The sequence below is a fragment of the Ahaetulla prasina genome, chromosome 2 (assembly GCF_028640845.1).
Source record: "Ahaetulla prasina isolate Xishuangbanna chromosome 2, ASM2864084v1, whole genome shotgun sequence".
Taxonomy (NCBI): Eukaryota; Metazoa; Chordata; class Lepidosauria; order Squamata; family Colubridae; genus Ahaetulla; species Ahaetulla prasina.
Genome location: NC_080540.1, coordinates 282,297,121 through 282,314,555, shown reverse-complemented (window position 1 = coordinate 282,314,555; position 17,435 = coordinate 282,297,121). Strand labels below are relative to the sequence as shown.

General features: G+C 41.3%; 1 protein-coding gene across 2 annotated transcripts in view; it reads right to left on the bottom strand.

Annotated features, from left to right (window-relative positions):
- Positions 1-17,435, bottom strand: part of CCBE1 (collagen and calcium binding EGF domains 1) — a 203,781-nt gene that overhangs the window by 30,748 nt on the left and 155,598 nt on the right. For both annotated transcript variants that reach the window (XM_058170365.1, XM_058170364.1), the window contains exon 3: positions 3,739-3,791. In XM_058170365.1, coding sequence (XP_058026348.1) covers positions 3,739-3,791 — 53 coding nt within the window. The remainder of the gene's footprint in view (positions 1-3,738; positions 3,792-17,435) is intronic.

Genomic DNA, 17,435 nt, shown 5'->3' with positions numbered 1-17,435 from the left:
ACTGGATCGCCAAAAATTCCTGACCCCCCCCCCATGCCCAGCTGAACCGCGCGATCATCAGAGGCTTTTTAAAAAACTTTTAAAAGCATTTTTTCTTCGGCCAAAAATGCTTTTAAAAGTAAAAAAAAAAAGCCTCTGATGATCGTGTGGCTCAGCTGGGATTGTCAGAAGCTTTTAAAACCTCTTTGGCCAAAGAGGTTGTAGAAAAAATGCTTTTAAAAGGCTCCTCTGATGATCCCAGCTGAGTTGCCTGATCGTCAGAGGCTTTTTTTTCTTTTAAAGGCAAAAAAAATGCTTTTAAAAGAAAAGAAAAGCCTATGACAATAAGGCAACTCAGCCGGGATCATCAGAACCTTTTAAAAGCATTTTTTTACAACCTCTTCTGCTGAAGAGGTTGTAGAAAAAATGCTTTTAAAAGTTAAAAAAAAAGTTGGCCACACCCACCCAGTCACATTACACCCCCCCATCCACCAAGCCATGCCCACAGAACCGGTACTAACAAATTTTACATTTCACCCCTGCCCCAGGGTTTTCTCAGTGCTGAAAACAAAGCAAAGAAAACACAAAGCACTTCATGAGTTTGATCATCTACCAAGTTTTGCCCCAAACTTGCCCCTATCAAGTTTGTGCCTGGCTGCCAATATTCCCAAACACTGAACCATTACAAACCTAGAACATCTGCTGATGCTACGTCTACATACCATAAAAATAAGATGAGTCCTTTAATCGATTTCACAAAGTTGGTTCATAAGAAGTGTGTCAAATTTATGCATTGTCTTACAACTCTTCTAACAATGAAGGCCTGCCAGAGTTGAGAATGCATGGCTTTTAAAACACACTCTTACATGTACGTTCTATGGGTGTGAATGTTTAACAAAGAATGAGTCATAGGTTGTAATATTACAACATATCCTTTTAAACAAATGGTTATCATCTTCAGAACAGTTGAATCTTCCAAGAATGTTTTGAGAAGAGGAGTGGCACATCTATCGGAACATTTATCAGCATGCACCTGGCAATAGTGGGCCAGAGAAGTCAACACCAAATTCACAGATGTCAGTGTCCCCAGAACACCCCCAAAACAGTGATGGGTTGCTCCTGGTTCTGTCCGGTTCTTTAGAACTGGTAGTAAAAGCGGCGGGAGGCTCTGCCCACCCGCCCGGATGTCATAATTGACGATCTGCACATGTGCAGAAGCTTCTGTGCATGCGCAGAAGCGTGCACGTGCTCCCGTTGCAAACCAGTAGTAAAGGTAAGTAGAACCCACCCCTGCCCCAAAAGCCTTCTTTCCCAAGACCTCATTACATCAGGCAGGATTTCAGCCATTTCTTTCCATCATGTCTCCTGGGTAGAGTCCACATGGCAAAATGAGCAGAGTATATAGTTAAGACCCACTTTCAGATCTATTCAGTCATGAAGGTGATGGGAAAACTGTAAGTCTGCCGCAGTGGATAGGTAAAATTTGGTCTAACTTGTTTTTTTTTTTTTTAAACAGAACTTTCCAAAAATTGTATTTTTCCCCCCCAAAAAAAAAAGGAAGAAAAGAAAAGAAATGGAAAGAACAGAACTGTCGACATGAGGTGGCCAGGATAAAGTGATGTGGTGAAGACAGGTGGGGCTTCTCTATATGAAGAAGCCAGCTCGGGTCAAAGGAATATTAGCATTGCATCCAGGCTACTCGGGAAAGCACTGGAAGTGAAGTTGCTATCCATTAGAATCTTTTATTAACTGGTTTTAATTATTACGGTATTAACCGTAATGGAGTTCGTAATGCTCCAATACCGCAAGCGGATCATGGGATACTTCAGGGGGTGGGGGAGGATTTGGGAGTGCAAGACAGGTGGGCCTGCGCCTGCACTAGGCCTCCCAGGATCTCCCCTACCCTGAGGCACCCCGTGCTCCACTTAGCAAGCCACACATTTGGTTAACAAATGCATTGGGGAGAACAGGGATGGCTGGTTCATTACCTGAGGCAGTTCATTTAACATTTGTCCTGACTTCTGACTCTAATGGTCAGTCTCCATTATGGTCATAAGCTCAAGGACTTGTTTATTAAAATAGCATCCAGCTACCACCTCAGCTCCAGCTTTGTTCTTCCCTTGCTGTGTTTTTTTGAGGAACCCCTTCCTGAAAGGGTCACTATGCAAACAAGACTTCAATGTCACCTCTTGTAGTTATAGTGAAATGGCGTCTGTTTGGCTACAAGAAGGACAAATGTCTGAAACAAAATCCCAGGTGCCATGAGTTTTCCTGCCCATAGGAACTATCTGCCCTGCAGCTCCAGAGGCAGGGCGGCATAACTCTCTTTGAAGCCTCTCTTCTGAAGAGGAGCTGAGCTAATAATTAATGGACTCAATTTGGAAACTTCTCAGGTCTATCCCATCCCGTGGGGTGCAGCCCTCATGTCAGGCTGGGGGCAGTGGTGAAATGTAAAATTTGTTACTACCAGTTCTGTGGGCATGGCTTGGTGGTGGTGGGGTAATGTGACTGGGTGGGCATGGCCAACTTTTTTTTTTTTTAACTTTTAAAAGCATTTTTTCTACAACCTCTTTGGCCAAAAAGCAGGGGGGTGGTTTTGCCTTTAAAAGAAAAAAAAGCCTCTGACGATCAGGCAACTCAGCTGGGATTGTCAGAGCCTTTTAAAAGCATTTTTTACAACTTCTTCAGCTGAAGAGGTTGTAGAAAAAATGCTTTTAAAAGCCTCTGACAAATCCCAGCTGAGCCGCGTGATCATCAGAGCCTTTTTTTTTTACATTTAAAAGCATTTTTTCAGCTGAAGAAAAAATGCTTTTAAAAGCAAAAAAAAAAAATCCTCTGATGATCGCGCAGCTCAGCTAGGCATGGGCGGGGGGTGGGGGGCAGGGATTTTTGCTACCAGTTCTCCAAACCACCCGCTGCCATCGCTACCGGATCAAGTGATCCGGTCCTAACTGGGTGTCAGGCCTGGAAACCATATTAGACTTTAGGGTTCCAGACGCTGCCACATTTTTCCCCTGAGGGGAGGAAGGGGGGCTGAGGGGTATGGTAACATTCTTCAAGCGGTCAAGGTCGGATGGTGTTCACATCTGCAGGAAGAGTGGCAAGAAGATATTCGAATGAACTGGGAGAATGTGGGACCATGTGACCATCAAAGGGGTCGGGGGGTGGGACTCTTGGGGTTTGTATAACTGGGGAAAAGAATCCGGAAATTCAGTTTTGGAATTTCACTCATCGTGTGCCAGTTTCCTCATGCTAGTAAAGAATTCTGGAAAACAATGGCTTATGAGTTTTTTTTTTATGCAGAAGAGGTTTTTCTGGAACCTTGACACTGGGTGCATTTCATCCCTGGCTGTGGGGGTCTTGTGTGTGTGGAGGAGTCTGAATTAAGGAAAGAAATGTGGTGTGTAGTTTTACATCCAGCTGGATTCAGTATCTTCAGAATTGGGACAGGGCCTAAACTGAATTTATCATTTCCTTCCACATGTCATTTCTCACCACACAGTCTTTATGATTTCAGTGTTAGCTATGACTACCCCCGCCCTGCTTTCTGAAAGGTTTCTGATAAACAAATTAAGATATCGCAAAAGCGTACCAAATTCTTTCACATTTGAATAATATAAAGCTGGGGGACATCACAGGAATTTCTGGTTCATTACCATGCCTATTACATAAACACTCAAACTTATATTTATTATTTAGCAAGGGAAGATAGAACCATGGAAGGGATAAACCACAATAAAGAAACATTTAATTACATACCTTCGGGAATACATTGTCCAAGAACAAACTTGTAACCTTTGCAGCACTTTTTTCTGGAAGACAACACACACACAAAAAAGGAGGTTGGTGATGAAATCAGTAAATAAAGAATCCTATTCTTCACATAAAACAATAGGACTGGAAGGTGTCATTAAAATTCCTCAAAATTTCCACTTGCCTTAATTCTACAAACTTATACCTGGGAAGTTGAGTCTACTATTCTGTTTTTCAATCTGTCATACAAAACGCAAATAATAGCCCTTTTACATGTATATAAGTATCTTTCATGTCCAGGAAGTTCTCGACTTACAATTGCAATTGAGCCCAAAATTTAAGTGAGACATTTGTTAAGTGAGTTTTGCCCCATGTTACAATCTTTCTTACTACATAAATAAATCATTGCAATTGTTAAGTTAGTAATAGGGCTGTTTTAATGGCTTTCCCATTGACTTTGCTTGCCATAAGGCCACAAAACTTGTTCATATAACGGGGCACTGCAGCTGTCATAAATATGAATCAGTTGCCAAGCATCCGAATTTTGATCATATGACCATGGGGATACTGCAACGATCATAAGTGTGAAAAACAGCCATATTGTTGTGGTCTGTCAGCAACCTACGGAGCTGGCAACGGAGTCGGACAGCAATGAGGCTGAGGTGAGGCCAGGGCCTTCAGGAAGTGAGGTGCGGACTCCAGAGCCTCCAGAGACTGATAGTAGTGAGGCAGAGAAACAGGAGGAGCCTGTTCCTAATGCACACATGAGAAGAGCTGCCAGAAGGCAAGAGCAGCTCAAGCAGAGAGGACAACTCGGGAGTAGAGCCAAGAGATGATTGGTCCCTCCCATAAGGCTTAAAACAGATCAGCATCAGCGTTTGAGCTTTGCCGGAAAACAACATTGTAACTGCGTCCTCTGTTTCGTGTATGTCTTTGTTTTTGTGGCTTCTGGACATTTGCAGGAAGGGTCTGTGGCAGTTTGCCTAATTGGACCAAGGCTTGCGAGATAACTGAGGAATTTGTGTTGGGAGGCATTTGTTTTACTTTGAGTTGAACGACACTGGGAATGAAGTAATTCCCAGCTGTTCGAATAAAGTTTGTTTGTTTTTCCATGGACTAAGTTTATTACTACCTACTTGGGCCTGGGTCACAACACATGTCACTTTTTTCAGTGCTGTTGTAACTTCAAACGGTAAATCAAGGACTACCTGTAATATTTTTCTACCAAAAGTTAAGACAATTAGTAAACTGCCCACCAATTTAGTGCATAAATAAAATGACATTAAAACTATATTTGGCTATGTTATGCTTTTGACATTTCTCAATCAATATTATTGCTGATACAGACAGGGAGAAAAGTCAGTTATGAGAAGAAAATAAGGGATTGTTTGCAATACGCTGAAGGGTGAAATTGCTTTTAATTAAATCTTTCTTTAAACGTCTTAGCTTTTAATAAAGCGCCATCATCTCTAATAGTTATAATAGGTAAACAAGCTTTGATATTATCTATATATTACCCCATAATATAAAAAGTAGTTAAAAGCAAAACACAGTATATGAGAATAAGCCTACTGTCCTCTGAACCCAACCATTGTATAGCATTATAATCACAAATTATGAGAGTCAAGGTTAATTATTTTCATTATTGTAATAGAGATTCTACTTTAGAACAGACCACTACAATAACAAAATTGGTAAATTAGTGTGCATTCTATTATTCACTATATAAACTGTTGAAAAGCACAATTAGAGCCTTCCTCCCCAATTTTCTATTTTTCTTAACTTCAGTTCCCTGATCCTCTTCACTGTCCTTTAAATCAGGGGTCTCCAACCTTGGCAACTTTAAGACCTGTGGACTTCAACTCCCAGGAATTCTGGGAGTTGAAGTCCACAGGTTCTAAAGTTGCCAAGGTTGGAGACCCCTGCTTTAAATCATTTCTACTTGATCTACTTAAAATGTGGTGACCAGAACTGCACACAGACTGGAAGTATTTTTATTATTGGAAAGTTATGACCCAGACTAAAATTTCATTTGCTCTTTTTGCAGTTAACATTATACTACTGACTCCTAGCTTATGATTGGTTGTAACTCCAAAATCACTTTCAGATGTACTATTGTGCTAAGAGCTAGGTATGGCTTATCTTAGACTGATGTATTTGATTTATTTTACCTAAATGAATAACTGCATTTATCTCTGTTCATTTTAATCAGGCATTCCCTGGCCAGTTTTTTTTAATACATGAGATTACTTTTGAATATTATTTATGCCTTCCAAGGCATTAGCATTTATTTATTTGTAAAACTTACATAGTCACCCATCTTATATACCATAACTTTGGGCAGCTTTCAGCAGTATAAGTAAAACACAAACAGATACAACAATGCTATATAACATCAACAGTGGACTATTCCCAACAACCACTGTTTTCTATCACTATAGTAAGCATTTCCCATTTGTTTCTTACTCAATGCCTAAAAATGAATACAAATTACGATGAGCGCATGGCTAAAAACTGCAGATCTTCCATCACCCACTCATTCTCTTTTTTCTCCTATTTTGTAGTGCTATGATTAACAAGCATTATAACATAACATAATAACCGATTTGGAAGGGACTTTGGAGGTCTTCTAGTCCAACCCACTGCCCAGGCAGGAAACCCTACACCATTTCAGACAAATGGCTATCCAACATTTTCTTAAAAATTTCTAATGTTGGAGCATTCACAACTTCTGGAGGCAAGTTGTTCCACTTATTGATTGTTCTAACTGTCAGGAAATTTCTCCTTAGTTCTAAGTTGCTTCTCTCCTTAATTAGTTTCCACCCATTGCTTCTTGTCCTGCCTTCAGGTGCTTTGGAGAATAGCTTGACTTCCTCTTCTTTGTGGCAGCCCCTGAGATATTGGAACACTGCTATCATGTCTCCCCTAGGCCTTCTTTTCATTAAACTAGACATACCCAGTTCCTGCAACCGTTCATCATTTGTTTTAGTCTCCAGTCCCCTAATCATCTTTGTTGCTCTTCTCTGCATTCTTTCTAAAGTCTCAATATATTTTTTACATCATGGCGACCAAAACTGAATGCAGTATTCCAAGTGTGGCCTTATCAAGGCATTACAATGTGGTATTAACACTTCACGTGATCTTGATTCTATCCCTCTGTTTATGCAGCCCAGAATTGTGTTGGCTTTTTTGACAGCTGCTGCACACTGCTGGTTCATATCTAAATGGCTGTCCACTAGGACTCCAAGATCCCTCTCACAGGTACTACTATTGAGCAAGGTACCACATATACGTTACCTGTGCATTTTGTTTTTTTTGCCTAAATGTAGAACTTTACTTTTTTCACTGTTGAATTTCATTTTGTTAGATAGCACCCAATGTTCAAGTCTGTCAAGATCCTTCTGTATCTTGAGCCTATCTTCTGGAGTGTTGGCTATTCCTGCCAGCTTGGTGTCATCTGCAAATTTGATGAGTTCCCCATCTATCCCCTCGTCCAAGTCATTGATGAAGATGTTGAAGAGTACTGGGCCTAAAACAGAGCCTTGGGGTACTCCACTGCATACTTCCCTCCATGTAGATATAGGACTACACATTGAGTGCGTTTTTTTTATTTATTTACATTTATATCCCGCCCTTCTCTGAAGACTCAGGGCGGCTTACATTACGTCAAGCAATAGTCTTCATCCATTTGTATATTATATACAAAGTTAACTTATTGCCCCCAACAATCTGGGTCCTCATTTTATCTACCTTATAAAGGATGGAAGGCTGAGTCAATCTTGGGCCTGGTGGGACTTGAACCTGCAGTAATTGCAAGCAGCTGCTGTTAATAACAGGCTGCATTAGTCTGTTGAGCCACCAGAGGCCCAACAGTTACGAATTGGTCAGCCAGTTATGAATCCATCTGGTGGTGAAGCTGTCTAACCCACATTTTTCTACTTTATCTAGTAGCAGGTTATGGTCTACTTTATCAAATGCTTTACTGAAGTCCAAGTAAATTATATCGACAGCATTCTTCTGGTCCACTAATTTTGTCATTTTGTCAAAAAAGGCAATGAGATTAGTCTGGCATGATCTGTTTTTGACAAACCCATGTTGGCTTTTAGCTATTACTTTGTTTGCTTCTAGATGTTCAATGATTCATTGCTTGATTATCTTTTCCAGAATCTTCCCTGGTATTGAGGTCAGGCTGATAGGTCTGTAGTTTCCCGGATCTGTTTTTTCCCCTTTTTTGAAGATGGGAACTACATCAGCTCTTTTCCAGTCCTCTGGCAGTTCTCCTGTGCTCCAGGATCTTTGAAAGATATAGTTCAGTGGTTCTGAGATCCCGTCTGCCAGTTTCTTCAGAACCTTGGGGTGTAATCCATCCGGTCCTGGTGATTTGAACTCATCTAGAGTAGACAGGTGTTCACTTACCATTTTTCCCCCTATTTTAACTTGTGTTCCTAATCTGTTTTCTGTGGTGCTGTTTTTGATAGGTTGGATTGTTTTTTTCCTTAAAGACAGATGCAAAAAATGAGTTAAGTAGATCTGCTTTCTCCCTGTTGCTTGTCATCTTCTTGCCACTTTCTCCCAGCAATGGGCCAATTCTTTCCTTGCTTTTTTCTTGTTTTTAACATGTTGGAAAAAGCTTTTTTTGTTATTTTTTACTTTTGTCGCTAGCCTTTGTTCATTGTGAGCCTTAGCTTTCCTCACTTTATCTTTACAGGCTCGGGCTATTTGCTGATATTCTGCCTTATCTGAATGTGTTTTTCTGCAGATTTTAAAAAATATATTCATTAAATTCATATGCTGTCTATCTTGCTATCCAAAGCAATTCAAAGAGACAGGTTTAACTAGTAGTAATATAATTTTAACGATCACGGACCTTTTCATAGGTAAATAGCAATGATCCATTACTGAATGTTCCCTGGGATAAAACTCTAGTGCAAATCAACACAACAACAGTATTGTGGGAAACAATGCTACTAGCCACAAAAGGAGTTATGGAAATGTGCGGCCACACCGAGGAGCAGAAAGAGAAATCCTGTGGTTACTGCTGGAGCTAACAGAATGAATAACTCTGGAAACAGCCTGCTACTATTATTTTACTTTCTGACCCTAAGAAAAGTATGTTTCTTAAATGGAGCATTAAAAATATGAATCCTGGCTGAAAAAGAAGGGTATACACACCATTGGTACTAAGAAAGAATGCCTGAAAATGTTCATGTATTTCCTCTAAGGATTGTGAGCTGCTAGATTTATGACATTTACAGTATAAATGCATAGTTCATAGAGTAGTTGTCAAAAGGCCTAGGAGGATAATATTTCTGCCATTGCCTGGCTTAGGATATTACATGATATGTTAAGGCAGATCAGTGAAATTGTCAACTTTTTAACTGAAGTCAAGATTCCAAACAGGAATTTGTTAAGATTTGGAGCAGTGGTTCTTTTATACAGGAAGTTGTCAACTTATGACCCCAACTGAGCCCAAAATTTAAGTGAGACATTTGTTAAGTGAGTTTTGCCCCATTTTACAACCTTTCTAGCCATGGTTGTTAAGTGAATCATTGCAGTTGTTAAGTTAATAAATGGTTGTTAAGTGAATCTGGCTTTCCCGTCGACTTTGCTTGTCAGAAGTTCACAAAAACTGTTCACTTGAAACTCAGAGACATCGCAACTGTCATGAAAAGGAACTGCTTGCCTCCGAATTTTAATCACATGACCATAGGGATGCTGCAATGGTTGTAGGTGGTCATAAGTCACTTTTTCAGTGTCATTATAACTTCCGTGGGCTGGAGGGGACGTGGTTTTGCATGCTGCCTGCATCCCGCGGATGGGCCTTCGCTTGTTTGTGGTCTTCCTATATAGGTAGTCCTAGACTTACAACAGTTCATTTATGTCAGGGTCCCCAATCCCTGGTCTGTGGACCAGCTCCAGACCACGGCATGCCAGCAACTGGGCCACGCAAACAAGCGAAGCCCCATCTGCGGGATGCAGGCAGCACACAAAACCATGCCCCCTCCAGTCCATGGAAAAATCTCTCTCTATGGCCGGGGTCTCCAACCTTGGCAACTTCAAGACTCGTGGACTTCAACTCTGGATCTTAAAGTCTTAAGTTGCCAAGGTTGCAGACCCCTGCTCTATGGAACCGGTACCTGATGCCCAAAACGTTGGGGGCCTCTGATTTATGTTACTATACAAGATGAGTTTTCATAGTCACTATTGGTTCTAAGGTAATCAATATTAGTTAAAATACCCCATCAGGTTTCTTTGACCAAACTTGGACAAACAAGTCTGAGAGACAGCAGTGCTTTGATCACCCATTCTTTTAATTTTACATACAGGTAGTCCATAACTTTTGACCATAATTGAGCCCGAGAAAAAAAACAGTCATCATGAGACTGACTTAATTTTATGACCCTTTCTTGGGTCATAAAGTGAACAGGGTAGGCGTTAAGGGGACCTACTGTCTACTATTGCTTGATTTTTGATGGAAACCAGATGTAAACACTGGTTGCTGGCAAAAACATTGTAAATCGTGATCGTGTCACTGTGGGATGCTGCAAATAGCCATAAATGTGGGCTAGTTGCCAAACGCCCAAAATGCAGTCATGTGACAGCAGGGGAGGGGCTGCTGTTGGAACTTGGAAACCGGGTCATAAGCGGGGTGGGCTTCAGATCTTTTAGCAATGGATTCGCTGCCCTGTTGCTGGGTGGGTGTGGCCATGGTGGGTGTGGCCTAGTAAGCCGACTGCACCACAGTGAGGCGGGAGGGGGAAAACTGCTTCTCCCAGGTTCTGGAGACCCTCCGGAGGCCGAAAACAGGCCCGTTTCTGGACATTTGGAACCTCTGGTAGGCCCGTTTTTTGCCCTCCCAGCATTTATCTGGAATGATGAACGGGCTGCATGGAGACTCCTGGGATGGGCGGGGCAGGTTGGGAGGGGTGGGGTGGGCGTGGCCAGCCAGGGTTGACATTTGGGGGTTTGTGATCCTTGGCTAGAGAATTGCCCAAACCCTGCCGAACCCGCAGAAGCCCACCCTGTTCATAAATCTTGGGGAGGTCAATCATAATTTCAAAGGGTTAAGTGATCGCTCATAAATTGAGGATTATCTGTAATGATTCAAATAAAACGTTTTTCCACCTTAGGTTATTAAAATAAAAATGGAGGGATAAAAAATAAATAAAATAAGGACAATACATAGCAAACTGCACAGCTAAACCCTGCCCCAAATCCCATGCCACAAAATACAATTGTTCGGATAGCCCTGAACCCTGTAACTATGGAAGCTGCCCAAGGCCTCAATGCACAAGCACAGTTCTACATTTCAATAGATGTTTAAAATCTTCCTTTTGTAAGAAAGCCTAATAAAATCTCCTGAACATGATGAAGGATAATAGAAATCTGGCTAAATGGGTGGGGGGGGGAAGGTCTTTGTTATCATTGAATGTTCATAATTTAAAGAAAGCAGAACATAAAACAGATGAGATTAACAACGTAGTCTAACTCCCGTGGGGATTATTTAACATAACACACGATCTTGCTTTTCTTGAGCAAGATTCTAAAAGATCTGAAAGCTTTCAACTAGCTCAAGATAGGAGCGTGTTCCAGGAGAGTGAGGGGGGAGTCCATCTGTTTCTAATAATCTGCTGTCCAAAGCAAGTGGTTTCATTTGCCAATTTCTATTTTGCCTGGCATATCTATGAGCAGCGGTCTGTGGGGCATAGCAACCTTTGAAATTATATATTTTTATGCACCATTTCAGAACTGATAGGCACGGTATGCATTTTCTTCAGAATTAACATTGAGAGCACATTTATGCTCATTGCTTTGTTAAGGCTACGTAGTTGAAAAAGCAAGAAAAGAGGGTGAGGCAGAAAGGTTTGTTCATTGTTAATTCTTATATGGAGAGTCAGTTTGGTGTAGCGGTTAAAGGGCCTAGGACCGTGATGGCGAATCTATGGCATGCGTGCCAGAGGCGGCAGGCAGCGCCCACTCTGATGGCACACGAGCTGTCGCCCCAGTTCAGCTCTGCTGCGCATGCATGCGCGCCTCCCAACAGCCATCTGGTCTTCAGGTCTCTGACACGCATGTGCACGGGGCCGGGGCGCATGTGTGGGGCCACGCATGCATTGCATTTTGGGGGTTCGGGTGTGCGCACTTGCACGCTTTGGGCACTCGGTCTGGAAAAGGTTAGCAATCACTGGCCTAGGACACTTCATCTTATCTGACTCGCTGCGGCCAATAAGCCATGGCCAACTCACCGTGGGACAATTCAGCATGGAATAACTCAAGAGAGGGACAAGTGAATTGCAGTAGGCCTTGCCTTGCTTTAGGTTTGAACCTTCTCAAGTCCTCAAGACTGAGGTGGGTGAGGCTGGGGTGAGAGTGTAATCATTTATCCCTCTTGTCCCTCTCTTGAGTTATCCCACACTGAATTTCCTGCAGCGAGGAGACTGCGGTGAATTGTCCTGTGGCAGATCAGCCGTGGCAAGTCGGCTGTCACAAGTCGGCTGTGGAGAATTGTCCCATTTTATTTTTATTTTTTTATTTATTTATTTTGTCACAACAGTATATATAAGCATAAGCATGAAGTAACTATATAATATATAAGCATATATATGAGTATAAGTATGAAATAACTATATAAATTGGATATAATGAAAAGAAACAGTAGGACAGGAACGGTAGGCACGTTTGTTGTCTTATGCACGCCCCTTAAAGACCTCTTAGGAATGGGGTGAGGTCAACAGTACCCATTCCAGTGGTAGGCATCAGACTAGAAATATGAGGACCAGCTGGGTGATTTTCGTAGGGCCAGTCACTTTCTAAGAAGGAGGTAATGGGACTCATCCAATCAATCTCCAAAAATTGGACACGATTGAACAGAAGGGGAAAAAAAACCACCCTTATACACTGCTTCAGCCGTATGACTCTAAACAGAGTCCATTTAATTCCCTTACTAGACTTCTTTAATTTCCTGTCCCCTTCAGTATTATGTAATCATTGAGTATGCTTGTCTAAACATCACTGGCTGATTTTGAGGTTCCCCTGCTTTTTATGGCCTTATAATTATATATATTTTCTCCTTCAGCAAATTTGGGATTCTCCTGAAGATGTTACTGCTACCCTCTCTTTGTAACTTGTAGATTTGTAAGGTAGGTAAATAGATAGATAAATAAGACAGATAAATAGATAGATAAAACAAATAAGACAGATGATAGATAGATAAGATAGACAGATCAGGGGTCTCCAACCTTGGTCACTTTAAGACTTGTGGACTTCAACTCCCAGAATTCCTCAGCCAGCAAAGTTGGCTGAGGGACTCTGGGAATTGAAGTCCACAAGTCTTAAAGTGCCCATTGGAGACCTCTGTGTGTGTGTGTGTGTGTGTGTGTGTGTGTGAGAGAGAGAGAGAGAGAGAGAGAGAGAGAGAGAGAGAGAGAGAGAGAGAATAAATGATAAAGGAGAAATAGATGAGCGATAATTAGAGAGCATGATAGAGATGGATGGAGGGGCGTGGGAAGGGAAGGAGGGATGGAAAGAGAGAAAGATATCCTAATCTCAGACTTTTTTCTTCACCCACAGTCCCTGGAAACAAAGTGTACTGATCACAGAGCCCAGAGATTGTCTTTGAGGATCCCTATTAATTATTACTTAGTTGTTAACTATTGATTCCGGCATGCTTTCTGAATGCAGGATCCTCATGCAAAGATGTATTTCTCATTGATTTATTTAAAAGACAGAGGTGCAGGCAGACAATTCACAAATGGACTCATGCGCCTGAGGAAGCACGATATTACTCTATTTCTTCTTTGAAATGCAGAATATCCTGAACATCAAGCAAAAATGGGGCAGAATTCCCGGGCTGACCTGTACTAAGTCAAAACAGAGCAGGGGATCATAGAGGGATGCTGTGGAGCTCTGAAAAGCTGTTATTAATTAACCACACAATTCTATGCAAGCCTACTCAAAAGCACTCGGGCTAGGATCAGCAGGAAGAGTGGGAGGATATAGAACTATATACAATCAAATCTCTATTTAGTCATGAAGCTGACTGGATGCCTTTAAGTCTGTCACTACAGATAGGCAAGAATTTGGCTTGACTCCTATACAAACCTATATAACCAGAAGCAAGGTTTAAAGTTGTGGAGGTATGATTTCTAGAATGTTTTGCAGATGTTATTCGGATCAGATGCTGAAATGAGGTCCCGCTCAACTCCTTTTGGCTATTTCAATGGTAGATTCAACATGAAAATGATTGGGACAATTGTATCCTTTGTGGTCTTAGCAATGAAAGACCTTCAATGAGGCTGAATGAGTCAATAGATGCAAAAATAATGACACACAGGATGTAATTAAAGTGCCCATTATAAAAAAAAAAAAAGAAGGGGAACCAGAGAGACATGGGTCTATTGATGGATGCTACATATGATGATTAGTATCCTCATAATTAGCTTCCAGGTTTGGAGAAAAGATACTATCAAAGCAGGGGTGGGCTTCAAAAATGCTAGCAAGGGGTTCTCTGCCCTGTTGCTGGGTGGGCATGGACATGGTGGGCGTGGCCCACCATGGTGGAGGGGGGAGTTTTTGCCCTCCTTGGGCTCTGGAGGATTTTTTTGAGCCTCTGGGAAGGCGAAAGGCCCTCTGGAGATCGGAAATGGGCCCGTTTCCAGCCTTCCCAAACTTCCGATAGTCACTCAAAGTTATTCATTCTATCATCCTGTCAACCCTGAAGCTGACCTGACTGAAGCCATTTTGACCGTTTCACTGTTGCCACATTGGAGCTGAGGGATAGGGAAGTGGGATTTGAGATAGAGAGGTTTCTGTAGCCAAAACAAAATACTTTCTCTTGGGAACCAAGGGCATTCTCACACCTGGTTGGTGTGAGAGTGGAGTGTGAGGTGGAGTGATGCTACCTGGTTGCCAGACCGCAACGTGATTGGACCACGTGACTGATTATTTTGAGAAAGTAGAAAATCTTTTAATTAGGTGAAAACCGTGGGAGTTTTCAGAGTTGGTTTTCACCAAATATGTGCCAATATGATAATTCCAATAAAAGTGTTCTTTGAGAAATATACATTCCTTGGAGTCTTGCTTATTATGGATTTATTACTTGGAAGTCTGACACACCCTTTCTCCTCTCAGTCCCTTCAAAATACAGCCATGCGTATTTTTTTAAACTCATGCCTTTCCCCCCAGAAGAACCTCCAAATCCATGGAATAGTTTCCTCCTATCCACAGATGTAAACCAAAAAGAAACTTAATTCAGCTTCTTCTAGTTGTACTGTAAAACAAAAGACTTGGAGTCATTCCCCTTTCCAAATGCAATTGTTAAGGCCTAAGTGCCAGTCTTTCAAGGACAACCAAATTTGAAAACCAAAGTTATAAATACTAAAACTACTTTTATTATAGGGTAATGGTAATAGAATCTCACCAGTCTGAAAACATCTTTCCCCTCCCTGGCTTTATTTATTTTATTTATTTATTTATTTTGTCACACAGTATATATAAGCATAAGCATGAAATAATTATACAATATATAAGCATATATATGAGTATGAGTATGTAATAACTATATTAATTGGATATAATGAAAGGAAACAATAGGACAGGAACGGTAGGCCTGCTTGTGCTCTTATGCACGCCCCTTACAGACCTCTTAGAAATGGGGTGAGGTCAATAGTAGACAGTTTTTGGTTGAAGCTTTGGGGATTTTGGGAAGAGACCACAGAGTCAGGTAGTGTATTCCAAGCATTAACAACTCTGTTACTGAAGTCATATTTTCTGCAATCCAGATTGGAGCGGTTAACATTAAACTTAAATCTGTTGTGAGCTCGTGTATTGTTGCAATTGAAGCTGAAGTAGTCTTCAACAGGAAGGACATTGTAATAGATGATTCTATGAGTTAAACTCAGGTCATGTCGAAGGCGGCATAGTTCTAAATTTTCTAAACCCAGGATTTCAAGTCTGGTGGCATAAGGTATTTTGTTGTATTCGGAGGAGTGGAGAACTCTTCTTGTAAAATATTTCTGGACACGTTCAATTGTATTGATGTCAGAAATGTGGTATGGGTTCCAAATAGTCGAGCTGTATTCAAGAATTGGTCTAGCAAATGTTTTATATGCTCTGGTTAGTAGTGTAGTGTTTTTGAAGAAGAAGCTATCTACAAGATATTATCTACAAGAGAATTAGGGATGGTCAAGCCTGAGATGTTTTCTCAAATTACATTCCTACAGATTTCTTTTATCTGACCATTGCTTTGGTTGTGGCTCTTCTTCCTATTCTTCAAGGTTATTCTTACAGCCCATTACATCAAGTGTCCCCTTTCTATGCCTTCTCTTTTAGGCGTGCCATGGCGGGGCTGCAATATGCTGAACAACCGCTAGATGGCAGAAAAGGCTCTTTGTCGCCACCTGGAGGTGATCTGAATTTTGCAGATTAGGGGGTCATACCTATATTCACTACCTAATCTTATCCTTCACTAAGGAAAAGGAGGAACAGAATCAGGTTTGCAATAGAATTAGAGTGGATTCTAAGTCCACAAGCCTTGACTGTATCTGTACCTCTACTAACATGCTGTGGGATCAATTGTGAGCTATTTGAGATCTGTCCTCCAATCCCTGCCTCCCCACCATCAACAGCATCTGCTCCCTTGCTGTTTTTAGGCTGGTCTTGGTGTGTGCCTCACCTGACCTGACCTTACCTTGTCTGTCAGTTGAAAGCAAAGCATGACTCTATTCTTCTGACATTTTTATCCATACACAGATCCAAGCGTATGCTAATGGGTGAGTGGATCCCACTGTAATTTGTAATTTCCCCACCAAAAGAACTGGAAGAAGGCAGGGGCAAAAAAGTTTCTTTACTCTTGCCAAGAAAACCACATAGATGTGAAGTCACCGTGAAGTGGTCTCAGATTAAATGAGTTTTTAAGCCTTTCCATGAATTAATGGATGTTGTATGAGATCTTGAAGTAATATATTTAAAATGGAAGTGCAGCTGGCCCAAATGTGTTCTATTAATTCTCCAAAATGCACACACAGAGAGAACTTTCCACACAGAGAACTTTCCCAAAAAAGACTAAAAGGGGACGTTTTTTGCCAAGTGCTTTAAACTGGGCCAGAGTCGTTCCTTAAAATGATCCCATAATGTCAATTCCAGAAGTTATATCAAGAGTATCCTTTTTCCCCCCACATTACCCATAATTTCATGCATATTATTTGATCCCAATAAAGATATTACCTGATGGTGGATTTGGAAATTTTATTTATATACAAAATAACCCAGCTTATTTTGCTTATTGTGTTCCTTAAAGCACCCACCAAGTGCCAAATTTGCTAGAATGCCCACATGGGTTACAATTGACTCCATTTTCAGCATGGTGACCAGTTAAGATTTAGATTAACAGAGTTGGAAGGGACCTTGTAGGTCATCTAGTCCAACCCCCAGCCCAAGCAGGAGACCCTACACCATTACTGACAAATGGCAGCCCCAATCTGTTTTTGAAAGCCTCCAGTGATGAAGCTCCCACAACTTCTGAGGGAAAGCTGTTCCATTGATTGATTGTTCTTACTCTCAGAAAATTTCTCCTTATTTCTAGGTTGAATCTCTCCTTCTTCAGTTTCCATCCATTATTCCTTGTCTGGCCTTCAGGTGCTTTGGAAAATAGATTGACCCTCCCCCTCTCTGTGGCAACCCCCTCAAATATTGGAAGACTACTA